The sequence below is a fragment of the Drosophila suzukii genome, chromosome X (genome assembly GCF_043229965.1).
Source record: "Drosophila suzukii chromosome X, CBGP_Dsuzu_IsoJpt1.0, whole genome shotgun sequence".
Lineage (NCBI taxonomy): Eukaryota > Metazoa > Arthropoda > Insecta > Diptera > Drosophilidae > Drosophila > Drosophila suzukii.
Genome location: NC_092084.1, coordinates 14167255 through 14179298, shown reverse-complemented (window position 1 = coordinate 14179298; position 12044 = coordinate 14167255). Strand labels below are relative to the sequence as shown.

The 12044-nt window shown below is 42.0% G+C and overlaps 4 protein-coding genes across 6 annotated transcripts; 2 read left to right on the top strand and 2 right to left on the bottom strand.

Moving 5' to 3' along the window:
• Positions 1–1809: 1809 nt before the first annotated feature.
• On the bottom strand, positions 1810–2566 carry LOC118878174 (uncharacterized). Of its 2 annotated transcripts, none has more exons than XM_036819891.3 (2): positions 2434–2566; positions 1810–2375 (listed from the first exon to the last, which is right to left on the bottom strand). In XM_036819891.3, the coding sequence occupies exon 2, from the start codon at positions 2284–2286 to the stop codon at positions 1858–1860; it is 429 nt and encodes a 142-aa protein (XP_036675786.2). In that variant the 5' UTR covers positions 2287–2375; positions 2434–2566; the 3' UTR covers positions 1810–1857. The 2 variants fall into 2 exon arrangements, with proteins under 2 accessions (XP_036675786.2, XP_065724229.2); XM_065868157.2 differs by having other exon boundaries at positions 1810–2387; positions 2434–2501.
• Positions 2567–2947: 381 nt separating this feature from the next.
• LOC108019229 (thyrotropin-releasing hormone-degrading ectoenzyme) lies at positions 2948–8486 on the bottom strand. Its single transcript, XM_036819954.3, has 6 exons — positions 7840–8486; positions 6767–7046; positions 6279–6671; positions 4961–5686; positions 3583–4079; positions 2948–3527 (listed from the first exon to the last, which is right to left on the bottom strand). Exons 1-6 carry the CDS (start codon positions 8484–8486, stop codon positions 3272–3274), a joined length of 2799 nt encoding a protein of 932 aa, XP_036675849.2. The 3' UTR covers positions 2948–3271.
• A 662-nt stretch (positions 8487–9148) lies between these two features.
• Positions 9149–10473, top strand: LOC108019016 (uncharacterized). 2 transcript variants are annotated; one of them, XM_070997447.1, is made up of 4 exons: positions 9149–9298; positions 9464–9843; positions 10019–10310; positions 10366–10473. In XM_070997447.1, exons 1-4 carry the CDS (start codon positions 9181–9183, stop codon positions 10374–10376), a joined length of 801 nt encoding a protein of 266 aa, XP_070853548.1. In that variant the 5' UTR covers positions 9149–9180; the 3' UTR covers positions 10377–10473. The 2 variants fall into 2 exon arrangements, with proteins under 2 accessions (XP_070853548.1, XP_016942119.2); XM_017086630.4 differs by having other exon boundaries at positions 10016–10310.
• Positions 10474–11118: 645 nt separating this feature from the next.
• LOC108019023 (nucleolin-like) lies at positions 11119–11996 on the top strand. The gene is made up of 2 exons (XM_070997632.1): positions 11119–11229; positions 11288–11996. The coding sequence occupies exon 2, from the start codon at positions 11377–11379 to the stop codon at positions 11827–11829; it is 453 nt and encodes a 150-aa protein (XP_070853733.1). The 5' UTR covers positions 11119–11229; positions 11288–11376; the 3' UTR covers positions 11830–11996.
• Positions 11997–12044: the final 48 nt, after the last annotated feature.

Below are 12044 nucleotides of genomic sequence, written 5' to 3'. Positions count from 1 at the left end.
GGGCCAGGGACTGCCCCATCAAGTGAACGGCTCGTGCCGCGGCGACCTCGTGGTAGATTTCATCATCGAGTTCCCCGAAACAGTTTCAGAAACTGTTATATCTTTGCTCAAATAATAAAAAACATACTCCTAAGTTCCGATAAGTTCTTTTGAGTAGTTCGCTACAATATGTTATAGTACTGAATAAATTACTGGGTAATAGCGTCTTAAATATAAAGCGATTGTACCCCTGTAGAATTCGCAGTCGAAAAGAAAGTTATAAAAAAAAGAAAGGAGCTATAGGATATATGTAGTTGTCTGATCCGGAGCGATCCGACTTACATATGTATATAGAAATAAGACTTTTAAAGCATATAATTTATTATTTGACAATTATTTATAATGATCAAGGCTTTGAGAGATATATTTATTTTATTGAAATAGCTCCTTAAAATAGATATTTCAAGATTTATTATTTATACGCTACGCCTTAAAAAACTATATATGGATTATGATTATCAGTCTAGTCTTGAACATTCTTAAAAATAGCTTTAATTGCTCTTGTAAAATACATATATTTACATTTATGAAAATATTTTTCATGATCTAAGCTTTATCAAAACTATATATGTACTAGAAAAATCAGTCGCATATCGACCTTTTATATATATTTATATCAGTTATAACTATTATAAAACTATATATTTATATATTCTAATGTTTCGTTTGAAAGTCACCTTAAACTCATGATATAAGAAGGAGTCTTATATTTAATTGAAGAAAAGAATGAAATCATAGCGCATCATCTTGCCGCCGAATCGGGAGCCCCGCAGTAGCTCTCCTCCGCTGCAACAGCAGCAACACCATCAGCAGCAGCAACAGCGGCACTTTGCCAGTCTGATGAGCAAATCATAGTAACAACTCGAACACCAACAAACAGCCGCTGAGCAGCGACAACAACGCGGAGGACACCAGTAACGATGTGTCCGAGATTGGCACCATATCCGACCTGACCACTCCGGAGGCCGTGGGTCTGGGACTGGCCATTGGAGCCGCTGCCGGCGAGGTTGCTAGCCGGGCGGCCACGCCACCGTAGGCACCACCGGCATTGGCATTGGCACCACCGACAGCAGTGGCGGGCAGCACTGCCAATGGAACCGGAAATGGAAACGGAACCGCAACCGGAAATGCAACAGCAACGGGTCCGCTGAGCCTGCACCCGAAATCGTCGACCTTCGATTACCTCTACGAGTTCTCGGAGACGCACAAGGTGCTGGAGGAGTTCTTCAAGTGTCCCTCCACCGACGAGCAGCCCATCATGGAAAACGGCAGCGATGTGGACAGCATTGTGAGTACCCAGATGATGATTGTTTTTGGCCAAAGTCATTATTATGAAATATAAAAGAATATGTCAATATCAAAATTTGACTTAAAAAAATCAAACTAGCATTTAATATTCTTAACTTAACCAATAAAGTAGCTTCAAGAATGCGACCATCAACAGATAATAACAATAAGTTTTTCATAAATTTATAAATTCATTGTTTGATATTGTTGATATTGCTAATACAATTTCATTTAAAATCACTTCAGTTGTTTTATTAAATACGTTTCTTGTCAACTCTTCTAAAGGTAACCTGAAATAACCCGATATATGTATGGAGCAAATTATAAGTTTATCAACTATGTAAACTATCAATAAGTTGTTCCGAGCAATCGTTAGGTATGCAATTGGTTTATTGAAATGTGTGTTGATTCATTTTAAAGACAATGAGCTAATACAATAAAATGAAATTTAGAATTGTCTGCATTGTAGTGTTTTTGTAAGTAGTGAGTAGTGAGTAGTTGTGTTGCGATGGAATGGCCTTTAGGTATAGTTTAAGTTTGAGAGCGAACAGCAGAAACCTCTTCGTTGGGGTCCTTGTGTTTCTTATCCATTAGCTTTGTCTTCTTAGCCTGTGGAGCGCCCGCATCCTGTACCAGAGAATGGCGCTTTGGCAAGGAATTTTCCTTAGACTGGTTTTCCTTCTCCTCGTCACTGACCTGCTGATCTGAGTCGTGTTTCTTGGGGAACTCCCCGTCCTCCGAGTCCTTCTCCAGGCCCATCACATGGGTGTTGGAAGGCGGTTCCGCCTTGATCTCCGGCTTCTCATCCTTGCCGGCGGTAGCCGCCGTCTCGGGATCTGCAGTCCCGAGCTCCCCGGACCCGGTGGCTGTGGTGATTTGAATCACCGCGTTCATTGATGCGTCGTTTTCCTCATTCGTGTTGAAGAACGCGTCGTTTTCGAGGTCGGGCATAGAGGCCATATCGTTCACTTGTTTAAAGTTTCTGCTGGCTGAATTTATTTAATACGTCGTCTCGGTGATCCTTGCCGCTGCTGAAAACCACTTAACACCTTGATCAAAGACTCCAAATAGGTTAATAAAGGTTTATTCAAGTTTTTATGCGCTTACTTTCAGTGAAAACCAATTTCCAGATGTGACAAAATTAATTTGGCATTCAATATCTTGACAGATTTTTGACAGACATTTAGTGTGGTCGCCAACCATTGGAGTTTGCCAGAATCAGGGTTGCCAGATTACTCCGAGTCGGTAAGCCCTTAACTTATTCGGGCACACTTATCATAACAGTGTTACGATTCTCCAAATTAATCCCTTAACTAGGTTCCACTTATCTTCTGCCTGGTTTGACAACTTCAGTGGTTTTCAGTGGCTCTCCAAGGACTATCGCTGTGGAAATGGCTGGTTAGCAAATCAGCCTGATTGAATTTGGTTTTAACCGTGGGAACTTTGTACATATGTACAGAGCTTTCCGATCTTAGGAAAACTATAAATTAATTACAGAAATATTAAGATATTGTTCCATTTTAATATATGTTTATCGAAAACGAAATAGAACGGTCCTTGTATTATTTCGACATTGATTATCCGATCATCCCTATGGCAGCTATATGATTAAGTCGTCCCATTTGTTTTTAAAATTTTATGAAATATTAAAAGAGTGATATGGGAGCTGTAAGATATAGTTGTCTGATCCGGCTCGTTCCGACTTATCGGTTTAATCCCAATTGCTTTAACACTGAGAGACTAGTTTTCGTAGAAACGGGCAGACGGACATGGGTAAAAAAAAAATTGGTCAACAGCTTAAGGTTGAGTAACAGGTAGTTGATTGTCTAGGCACTTGACTGTAGCGTTCTATCTTGTTTTAATGTAGCTTTTGATGTTTTATTTGTCTAACTCAATTTGGCATACACTGTGAAATCTTATAATCTTGCCATCAACCCAACGCGACCTAGTAGATGCACTGTGGCTCTATGGATCCGGTAATGTTGCAGACGGCAGAGACCACATGGAGGTAGTGCCTCGTGTGCCAGGCTATATGGTCGTGTCCCACTTCCAGGATGCGTCGAGAGCTGACCTCGATGCCCGGCAGATCCTTGAGGTCTGTTTTCATGAACGTTCGTAAAAGTTCTAGTTCTGCCTTCGTGTATACCTCGTCCACCAAAACTGTAATGAGTTGTGTGAGATCATGGGTGCTGTTTTCGTAACTGAAAGATGGGAAGAAGTGTTTTTAAGGAAGTTTAAGATCTCAAGACCCCTTACAATTTCCTGATTGCCTTTATGTTGTCCACCAGGTAATTCTTGGCCAGTACGTAGCCCAAAGGATTCTGTGCCACGGAGCTAAAGATCAGAAGGACATCGTCCTTGGGCATGTAGCGACTGCCAAAGGCCAGGCCAAGCAATTTCTCCAGTGCCCAGTTTTCGCGACTACAGGCAAGGGCACCAAGGATAATCCTCCTTTCCTCGGCCACATTTGACCTTTTGTACAGCCTCCTTAAAAACGTCCAATCAGCCTCCGTTCCAAACTGAATTGCAGTGCAATAGATGGTCCCGCGTTGATCCACCGGAATGCGATTGGCCTCCAGGCTCAGGCCAGCGAACTCCTTAAGGGCCAGATTCGCACACGATCCCAGATCCATCTGGCAGGCCATTTGCAGGATTATCGCCATTAAATCTGTGCTTTTGCCCTTTCCAGCTGCCTGGGTTTTCGGGTTAAATAGCTCGTCGAACTTGGGCTGCAGTACGGTTCTCATAAAGATCTACAAAGTAAGGGTTCAAGATACATTTATCAACAAAATATTTATTAATATAAAAAAAATTCAAATCCAACTTTTTCTGATTCTAGCCAACAAAGCTTAGCCTTAAAAAGTTCTTGAAAGCTAAGGTTACAAAAGTTTTGGCAATTCGTCGTTTAGCTCCACCTACATCAGATATTATGGATGACTACTCATTTTCTTAACTCGTTAAGAAAGCTTTGCCTGTAAAGGGCTTTTGAAACTAGCTACTTAAGCTTTTATATCTATAGTTTGGAAATCCTTGCTTAGATTATAAATAATAAAGCATACCCATTTCCTAGTTAATCTTAGTTAGTTAAAATAACTATTAAAGGCGTATGCCCAAAGCTCAAACTGTTTGAGCTAGAGCAGCCTAGTGTTTACACAATGTTCAAAACAGCTTTAAAAAAAGATTTAAGGAGCCAAATAAATAAATAAATAAATAAAAAAATATACCAAAGTTTAAATAAACTTTTTTTTCAAATTCGAAACTGGTTTATGAAAAGAAAAATTCCTTTTAAAATTCATTATCAAGCAAGGATTTAATAAAATCTAAAAATAATCCTTTTCAAATTCATATCTTATCATTTGGCAGCTAAATTTAGTTTAACTTTTTAAATTAAAAAACCTAAACCACTTCTTCTGTTAGGATGATTGTTTGGTCAATGGTTTAAGTTACATTTTTTAAAAGTTTCTTAAGACGAAGAAGGGCTTTCCCTTCTTCCACCCAGCCCACATTATCTTCAGCCGTTGTGACCCGGGCAACTCTTTCTCCGGAAGTCCCGGGAGACCCTTCTATTGGACTTTACAAAAGCTCTCATTGGATTGTAAGCAAGATCACTCTATTTGTTCTCCCTCTAACTCACCTTGAAAAGGGTGAAAATATTAGTGTTGCGCAGGCTGTCATAGAGCCACTCCAGACTCCTGGCCGCCGCTTGCCACACGATGAACTCGTTCTCGTGACGCAGGTTTCCCACAAAGTTCAGGGCCAGGTCATAGGTGACAATGCCGGCGCCGGCCAGGTTGAGGACGTCACCGATCAGCTGGGCCCGGGTGAAGCGGTCAATGCTGCTGGCATTCTTATCCGCCAGAGCCCGTCCAATCAGCCGCCAATTCCGCTCGTCGTAGGTGATGCGACATGGTGTATTTACCCGCAGGTTGAAGACCACCCACTCGTCCGGCTGCGCCACCTCATCGAGGATTAGCGGACTGGGCGTCTGGTGGGGGCGGCAGGTCAGCCACTCGCTGGGCAGCGTCGAAACAAAGCTGCCCCGACCAGCCGAGGTAAAGGTCAGCGGGACCCACCAACATTGGTAGCGGTTCATCGGGCGCCTTCCATTGCCGCCACTCGGATTGCGCAGGAACCGCTGCTGGGTTACGGTCACCCGGTTGGTATCATAGTCGCGCGCCACCTGGATCAGCGGATAGCCCGGCTGCAGCGTCCACGAGTCCATCAGCTGGCTCACCTGGACATCCTGGCGCAGGCTCATGTGGCGATCCGATTCCTCCTGGAAGGCCTTCCACAGGAGCGTCTGGTTTGAGGCTCCCTTCTGGGAGCGCCGCAAGTACAGTCGCAATGCATTGACGAACACCTGGATTGATCATATCATATCAGAATGTTTAAGGAGTCACCTATGTGTAAGATGTGGTACAGATCACTTTGTTATGTAAATCACTTTTTAAAAGTGCTGAAAAGTATGCAGTGAAAAAGGATTGCCTGCATCGGATTCGAAATATATTTTATTGCATACTTTCAGGCACCTTAACAAGTTCAATGTTCCTGGTACATATTATCGTATCATATCGGAAAATTTTAGGAATCACACGTAGGTACGACATTCCACAGAAATCACTGAGCTACATTTTTTTTTGTTATAATATTTTAAAAGTATGCACTGAAAAAAGAATGTATGTATCAGACTTCTGGATTAAAAATATTTTGATCTATACTTTAAGACACCTGTGATTTTCGCCCTAATGTTTTCTGCGGCATTCTGTATAGGACATTTTTTTTAAATTTAAAATTTTCAGTATAAAGTTTGCTGTAAAATATATGTTAAACTGTCATTACGACAATTATTCCTTCGGAATTTAAAATATATAGAAGCCCACTTTGAGATAGTTTCAAAGGTGATTTTAAGTCTTTAGAGATGTCTGTAGAACCGGAACAAGTATAGAACAAACCTGGGTGCCAATGAGGGAGTGCAGCATGCGGAATAGCAGGGCCGCCTTCTGATGGGACTGAATGTCCGTTGGATGGGAGATGTGGGCGAGGCTCACGGGCTGGGCACTGGCCCTGGAGTCCTCGGCGAGGACGGCGAGGGCCTGCCGCAACATGGATAGCTCGTGGAGCCGCCAGCTGGGCTCCACATTGTCCACGGCGAAGCCACCCAGATAGTTGGACAGACCATAGTGCAGCCAGTAGAGGGCGGGATTCTCAAGATCGGAGAACCAGTGGTGGGCAAACTCACGGGCCAGGTTACTGGCCACCTCCTGCTTGGCCCTCACCGTGGACTGCTTTTCGCTGTAGAGGAACAATCGCTCCGGATGGCTTACCAATCCCAAGTGCTCATGACTCTTGGATCAATGGAAATGCGCAAAGAAATGGATAAAAGTTACCTAAGTGTCAATGCCCTCAAAAGCCTCTGGCAATACTTAATTAGAGTCCCTACCTGATGAACCGTGTCCGGCAGAACCAGCTGGTCAATCTTATCCAAGACGTAAGGCTTTCCAAAGAGACCCACAAAGTACACGATTATCTGGGGCGAGATGCGAATGGCGTACTCCCCCTGATCGGCGATCCTCGGTCGCAACCAGGTGGTCAACACGGGGCATAGAGGTAATGGAGGGGACTTGCGACTCGTGAACCGATTGATGGAGAAGGCCAGTTTCTGGACAGACGTCGGCGGTGTCTGGTAGAAGCTGGTCCACATGTAATCATCTTTCTCATGGCTGCCGAGTAATTTGAGAAAATTAAAAAAAATCTTCTAACTAATTTCAAAATACAAATTAATTTTCTGTAGGTTCATTCCGATACAAAAATGGTCGAATCTAAGACTTATTAGTAAGTAAACGTTACTTTAAAATAAAAGTTGAAAATCCTTAGTTATTAATTTTAATGTTTCCTTATTTTAAACGAGGAAGAACGCAATAGCCGAGAGCGTCGACTAGCGTTACTCAGCTAAAGAGGGCGCGGGAGATGGTGATATATTTTCCAAGATTGCATGGCGCCCCCTAGCGGCGATTACAATATTTGATCATAACTTCTTAATAAAAGGTCCGAATTGAACAATTGTTTTATAGGTAGATAAGTATTGATAAACACAACCAAATCTCGTTTACACTTTTATTTTAAATCTTTAAAAAATATAAAATACCGACTGTGTTGGACAGCAAACCTAAGCTAACAATCATAACAAAAAAAATGTATTTTGTGACCAATTGTGATTTTGTAGTACAGGTAAAATACCGAATGTTTGTTCAAGCTATGCCAACGATCCTCATCATTTTAAAGAAAATTTATATTTTTTTGCGATTTTCGTATTTTGCCTAAGGTGTCACTATTAAATGAACAAATGTCTTAAAATTAATTGCTCCTAAAAATAAGGGCAAAATAATTTTTTAGCTAATAGTTCCAACACTTTACAACATAGGTAATTTAGTTCGTGGGTGTTTTCTGATTGTAGCATATAGATTTTAAGGAATGTTGTTGATATATATAGTTTTAAAATCAAGCTCTACTCACTCGGAGGTGTGGCGCACCCGCGTGATGCTCACGACCCTTGTTGTCCTTGGGTGGGCCAGATTGAGGACGACGGGGCTGAGGTGGCTGGTATTCTCGAAGCAGGGAAAGAGGGTGTTGGCCAGGTCGGGTGAGAGCTGGGTGACCGCCACCCACTGCGGATGGTGGCTGGCCACATCCGTGTAGCCGCCGAGGATGTAGCCACCGGTGCGGGACATCTGGCCACTGAACTCGAGGATCAAGGTGTACTCCTCGCCCAGCCAGAGCAGGCTATTGAAATCGATGCCCAGCCGATGGAGGCGGATCACCTGCCACAGTTTGCGCACCGTCACCCGGCCACCGGTGCTCTTGCGGATTAGCCACACTTTGGGGCCCACTCGCAGGCCATTCGAGCTGAGGACGATGGTGCGGGTTTCGCGCCACACGCGCACTCGGATGGTGACCTCGCCGCGGAAGGTCCCGGCCAGCTTAACCCCATCCACCTCGGTCAGCAGACTGAGATTGTAGTGCAGCGGACGGACCGCTGAACCGCCCACCGAATGGGTTCGCAATTCGATGCGCGGATAACGACTCTTCGCCCGGTAACCAAATGCTCCTAATAGAGCCGCTAGTGAGAATATAACAACCAAGTACCAGGGTAACCTCAGCATTATTGACGGTTTCGCGGGGCGTAAGTGAAATATTTCGTCTTTATATCTAAAATTCGACACACACTATCGCATTGACGGGCCTGACGAATGCCCTCTTGAAATACACTCATTAACAGAAAATTATTACCAGCCATATACCATAAAACGAATAATTTAAAAACCTTTCCATTGGGTATTATTTTATTATTATTCTTTTATTTAGTTTAAAAATTATAGAAAACTGGTCCATTATACTTTTACATTACAATTTTTCTTTGTTTTGTTTATTTCTCTTCCCAAGTTCAATAAAGAAAGACACTCTAAACCAAAGTTTCATCTAATATTACCACCCAATATCTTAAAAAAAATAGTAAAAAGTATAAAAACTAGACTAATAAAAACCGTATACCATTTGTATATTTTAACATTTTATTTTTTTATTTTTATTTTTAAATATTAAAAAATTGTGTTAAAGACTGGTAAAATCTGTATTTAGTTTACACATTTTCAAATTATATTTTATTTTATATACTCATTATTCACAAAAGTATATAACATTAACAAATATTTTCACGTTTATTTTATTTTAGTTGCTTATTCCTGTTCCCTAGCTAAACACAAATTTCCAAGTCCATGAGGACTTTGTCAAACAATAAAATTCACTCACACTCACATGGAAATTGATAAGTATTGAAGCCTTGTAACTAAGGTCACCATGGACGTAATATCCCTGAGACAGCTGATTGATGGGGCCATTGCCATATGCCTGACCCTTTTAACCTGCTTGAGCCTGCAGTTCGTAGCCCTGGTTAGGCAAAAGGTCCGAAAACGAGGTAAGTAACTCGATTCAAGTAGGCTGTGAAAGTAGTGTTCCAATCGACGCTGACTGTTCAAATTCAATTGTGAATTTTCCGCCTTCACTGCCACATACTCTTCGTAAAAAAAACTCTATTGGGTAATACACACACGAATTTAAACGATGGAAAATATTACCATAGCCGGAGTGGTGTGGGATGGTTCGACCACAGTGATTGAGTGCGAGGAGCAGAGTTGCTACAACGGTCGCTCCTTCGACGAGTACACCGACATCCTATGGACCTTCCTCTTGATCCTGGCCCTGTCCAAGTTGACACAGTTTTCCGAGTGGTACTTTAGCCAGCGCCTGCTGAAGCACAAGGACTACTACAATGTGAGCTCCATGAACCGCAAGTGGGAGCAGACCCTTCATCTCCACGAGGAGGACAAGCGTCAACTGGACGAAGAGGTCCAAGTGCTCACCGAGAAGAACTCAAATCTGGAGCTCATGATTAAGGATCTGCGCGACTGCAATATCCATCTGATCAGCGAGAATTTTATGCGCTCAATGCTATTGGAACAGGTCTGCAATAACACTTAAAATTTTATCATTTTTCATAATTTCCTAGACGTCAAACCATTTTTTTTGACATACAATTTTCTTTGATACTCAATTGGTTACATATATTTTCTTTTTGATTTTGTAATGTAATCATTTGTTATTTTTATTATATTACATTGTCGCATTATTTCAGAAGCAACAACCCGTCCAGCCGAACATCTATATCACCAACAGCTACTTTCACCTGACCCGTCAGGTTTTCATCAACGATGCACATGTCGACCTCAATGTTCGCAACGCCGGTGGCGAGGATCAGGATCTCAGTCCCATGGAAGCCTCCGAGGAGGGACTGAATGTCTGGATGCAGTACTTGAAGATGCGCAAGTGCTACATGGGCCCCATTGCCGATCCCAACTTGATAGCTCCCACTAGCCCCGATCAATTGATGCCCATTGTTATGACCACCGAGCAGTTGGCCAAGTTGCAGGGTGAGTTCTTTTGTGTCCTGTTCATGGCCTTGTCTTGATCTCTTTCTCGTTTCAGGCATAATATAGTTGATGTTACTCAAATGCCCCCAGCAACATATGGTCGAGTTCTGTTAATCAATGAAGAAAAGCTCCATAAAAATCAATAAAAAGTATAAAAATCAAACTTGTTTTTTCCGAAATTATGTGGCTTGGGAAAGATGTTTTATGCCATTTTTTCTACGCAATCTAGTCTTTTAGTTTTAAAGCTAACGGGATGAAACGTTCCCAATAGTTGTATTTCTATTGCACGTAGTATATAAGTCCGAACGTGGCGGATAGAAAAACTATATCCTATAGCTTTCATAGGAATGATCAAAAAAATATTTTTAAAATATAAAAACTTAATAACGTTTTGGGAATATCTTGGAAATCGCACGACTTTATCATATAGCTACTAAACGATCGCATAAATAATGTCACAATAATACAAGGACCGTTATAAATAAACATATATGTTAGTAAATTCAAATGGAACATTATCTTAATATTTCTGTAATTAGTTTATAGTTTTCCTAAGATCGGAAAGCTCTGTACATATGTACAAAGTTCCCACGGTTAAAACCAAATTCAATCAGGCTGATTTGCTAATCAGCCATTTCCACAGCGATAGTCCTTGGAGAGCCACTGAAAACCACTGAAGTTGTCAAACCAGGCAGAAGATGAGTGGAAGCCAGTTAAGGGATTACTTTTTTGAATCGTAACACTGATATGATAAGTGTGACCGAATAAGTTAAGAGCTTACCGACTCGGAGTAATCTGGCAACCCTGATTCTGGCAAACCCCAATGGTGTGCGACCACACTAAATGTCTGTCAAAAATCTGTCAAGATATTGAATGAAAAATTAATTTTCTCACAGCTGGAAATAGGTTTTCACTGAAAGTAAGCGCATAAAAACTTGAATAAACCTTAATTAACCTATTTGGAGTCTTGGATCAAGGTGTTAAGTGGTTTTCAGCAGCGGCAAAGATCACCGAGAGGACGTATTAAATAAATTCAGCCAGCAGAAACTTTAAACAAGTGAACGATATGGCCTCTATGCCCGACCTCGAAAACGACGCGTTCTTCAACACGAATGAGGAAAACGACGCATCAATGAACGCGGTGATTCAAATCACCACAGCCACCGGGTCCGAGGAGCTCGGGAATGCAGATCCCGAGACGGCGGCTACCGCCGGCAAGGATGAGAAGCCGGAGATCAAGGCGGAACCGCCTTCCAACACCCATATTATGGGCCTGGAGAAGGACTCGGAGGACGGGGAGTCGCCCAAGAAACCCGACTCAGATCAGCAGGTCAGTGACGAGGAGAAGGAAAACCAGTCTAAGGAAAATTCCTTGCCAAAGCGCCATTCTTTGGATATGGTACGGGATGCGGGCGCTCCACAGGCTAAGCGTCCAAAGCTAGTGGATGAAGACGGCAAGGACCCCGAAAACGAGGTTTCTGCTGACCTTGCCAATGATGTGGATCGCTCTCAAACTTAAACTATACCTGAAGGCTATCTTTTCGCAACACAACTAATCCATTTACTTAAAAAAAACAGTACAATGCGGACAATTCTAAATTTGGTTTTTTTGAATTAGTTCTTTGTCCTTAAACTGAATCAACACACATCACAATAAAGCAATTACATACCTTATGAAATGAAAATGTAACATTATCTTAAAATTTCTGTTTTTAGTTTTTATTTTCTGAAAAT

Excerpts from the sequence above, each read along its gene's own strand:
- LOC118878174 (XM_036819891.3), bottom strand. The coding sequence starts at position 2,286 with ATGGCCTCTATGCCCGACCTCGAAAACGACGCGTTCTTCAACACGAAT.
- LOC108019023 (XM_070997632.1), top strand. The coding sequence starts at position 11,377 with ATGGCCTCTATGCCCGACCTCGAAAACGACGCGTTCTTCAACACGAAT.
- LOC108019229 (XM_036819954.3), bottom strand. The coding sequence starts at position 8,486 with ATGCTGAGGTTACCCTGGTACTTGGTTGTTATATTCTCACTAGCGGCT. Across the intron at positions 6,672-6,766 it reads TGCCGGACACGGTTCATCAG|AGTCATGAGCACTTGGGATT; the intron begins GTAGGGACTCTA and ends CATTGATCCAAG. Across the intron at positions 5,687-6,278 it reads ACTCCCTCATTGGCACCCAG|GTGTTCGTCAATGCATTGCG; the intron begins GTTTGTTCTATA and ends TGATCAATCCAG.
- LOC108019016 (XM_017086630.4), top strand. The coding sequence starts at position 9,181 with ATGGACGTAATATCCCTGAGACAGCTGATTGATGGGGCCATTGCCATA. Across the intron at positions 9,299-9,463 it reads GCAAAAGGTCCGAAAACGAG|CCGGAGTGGTGTGGGATGGT; the intron begins GTAAGTAACTCG and ends ATATTACCATAG. Across the intron at positions 9,844-10,015 it reads GCTCAATGCTATTGGAACAG|AAGCAACAACCCGTCCAGCC; the intron begins GTCTGCAATAAC and ends GCATTATTTCAG.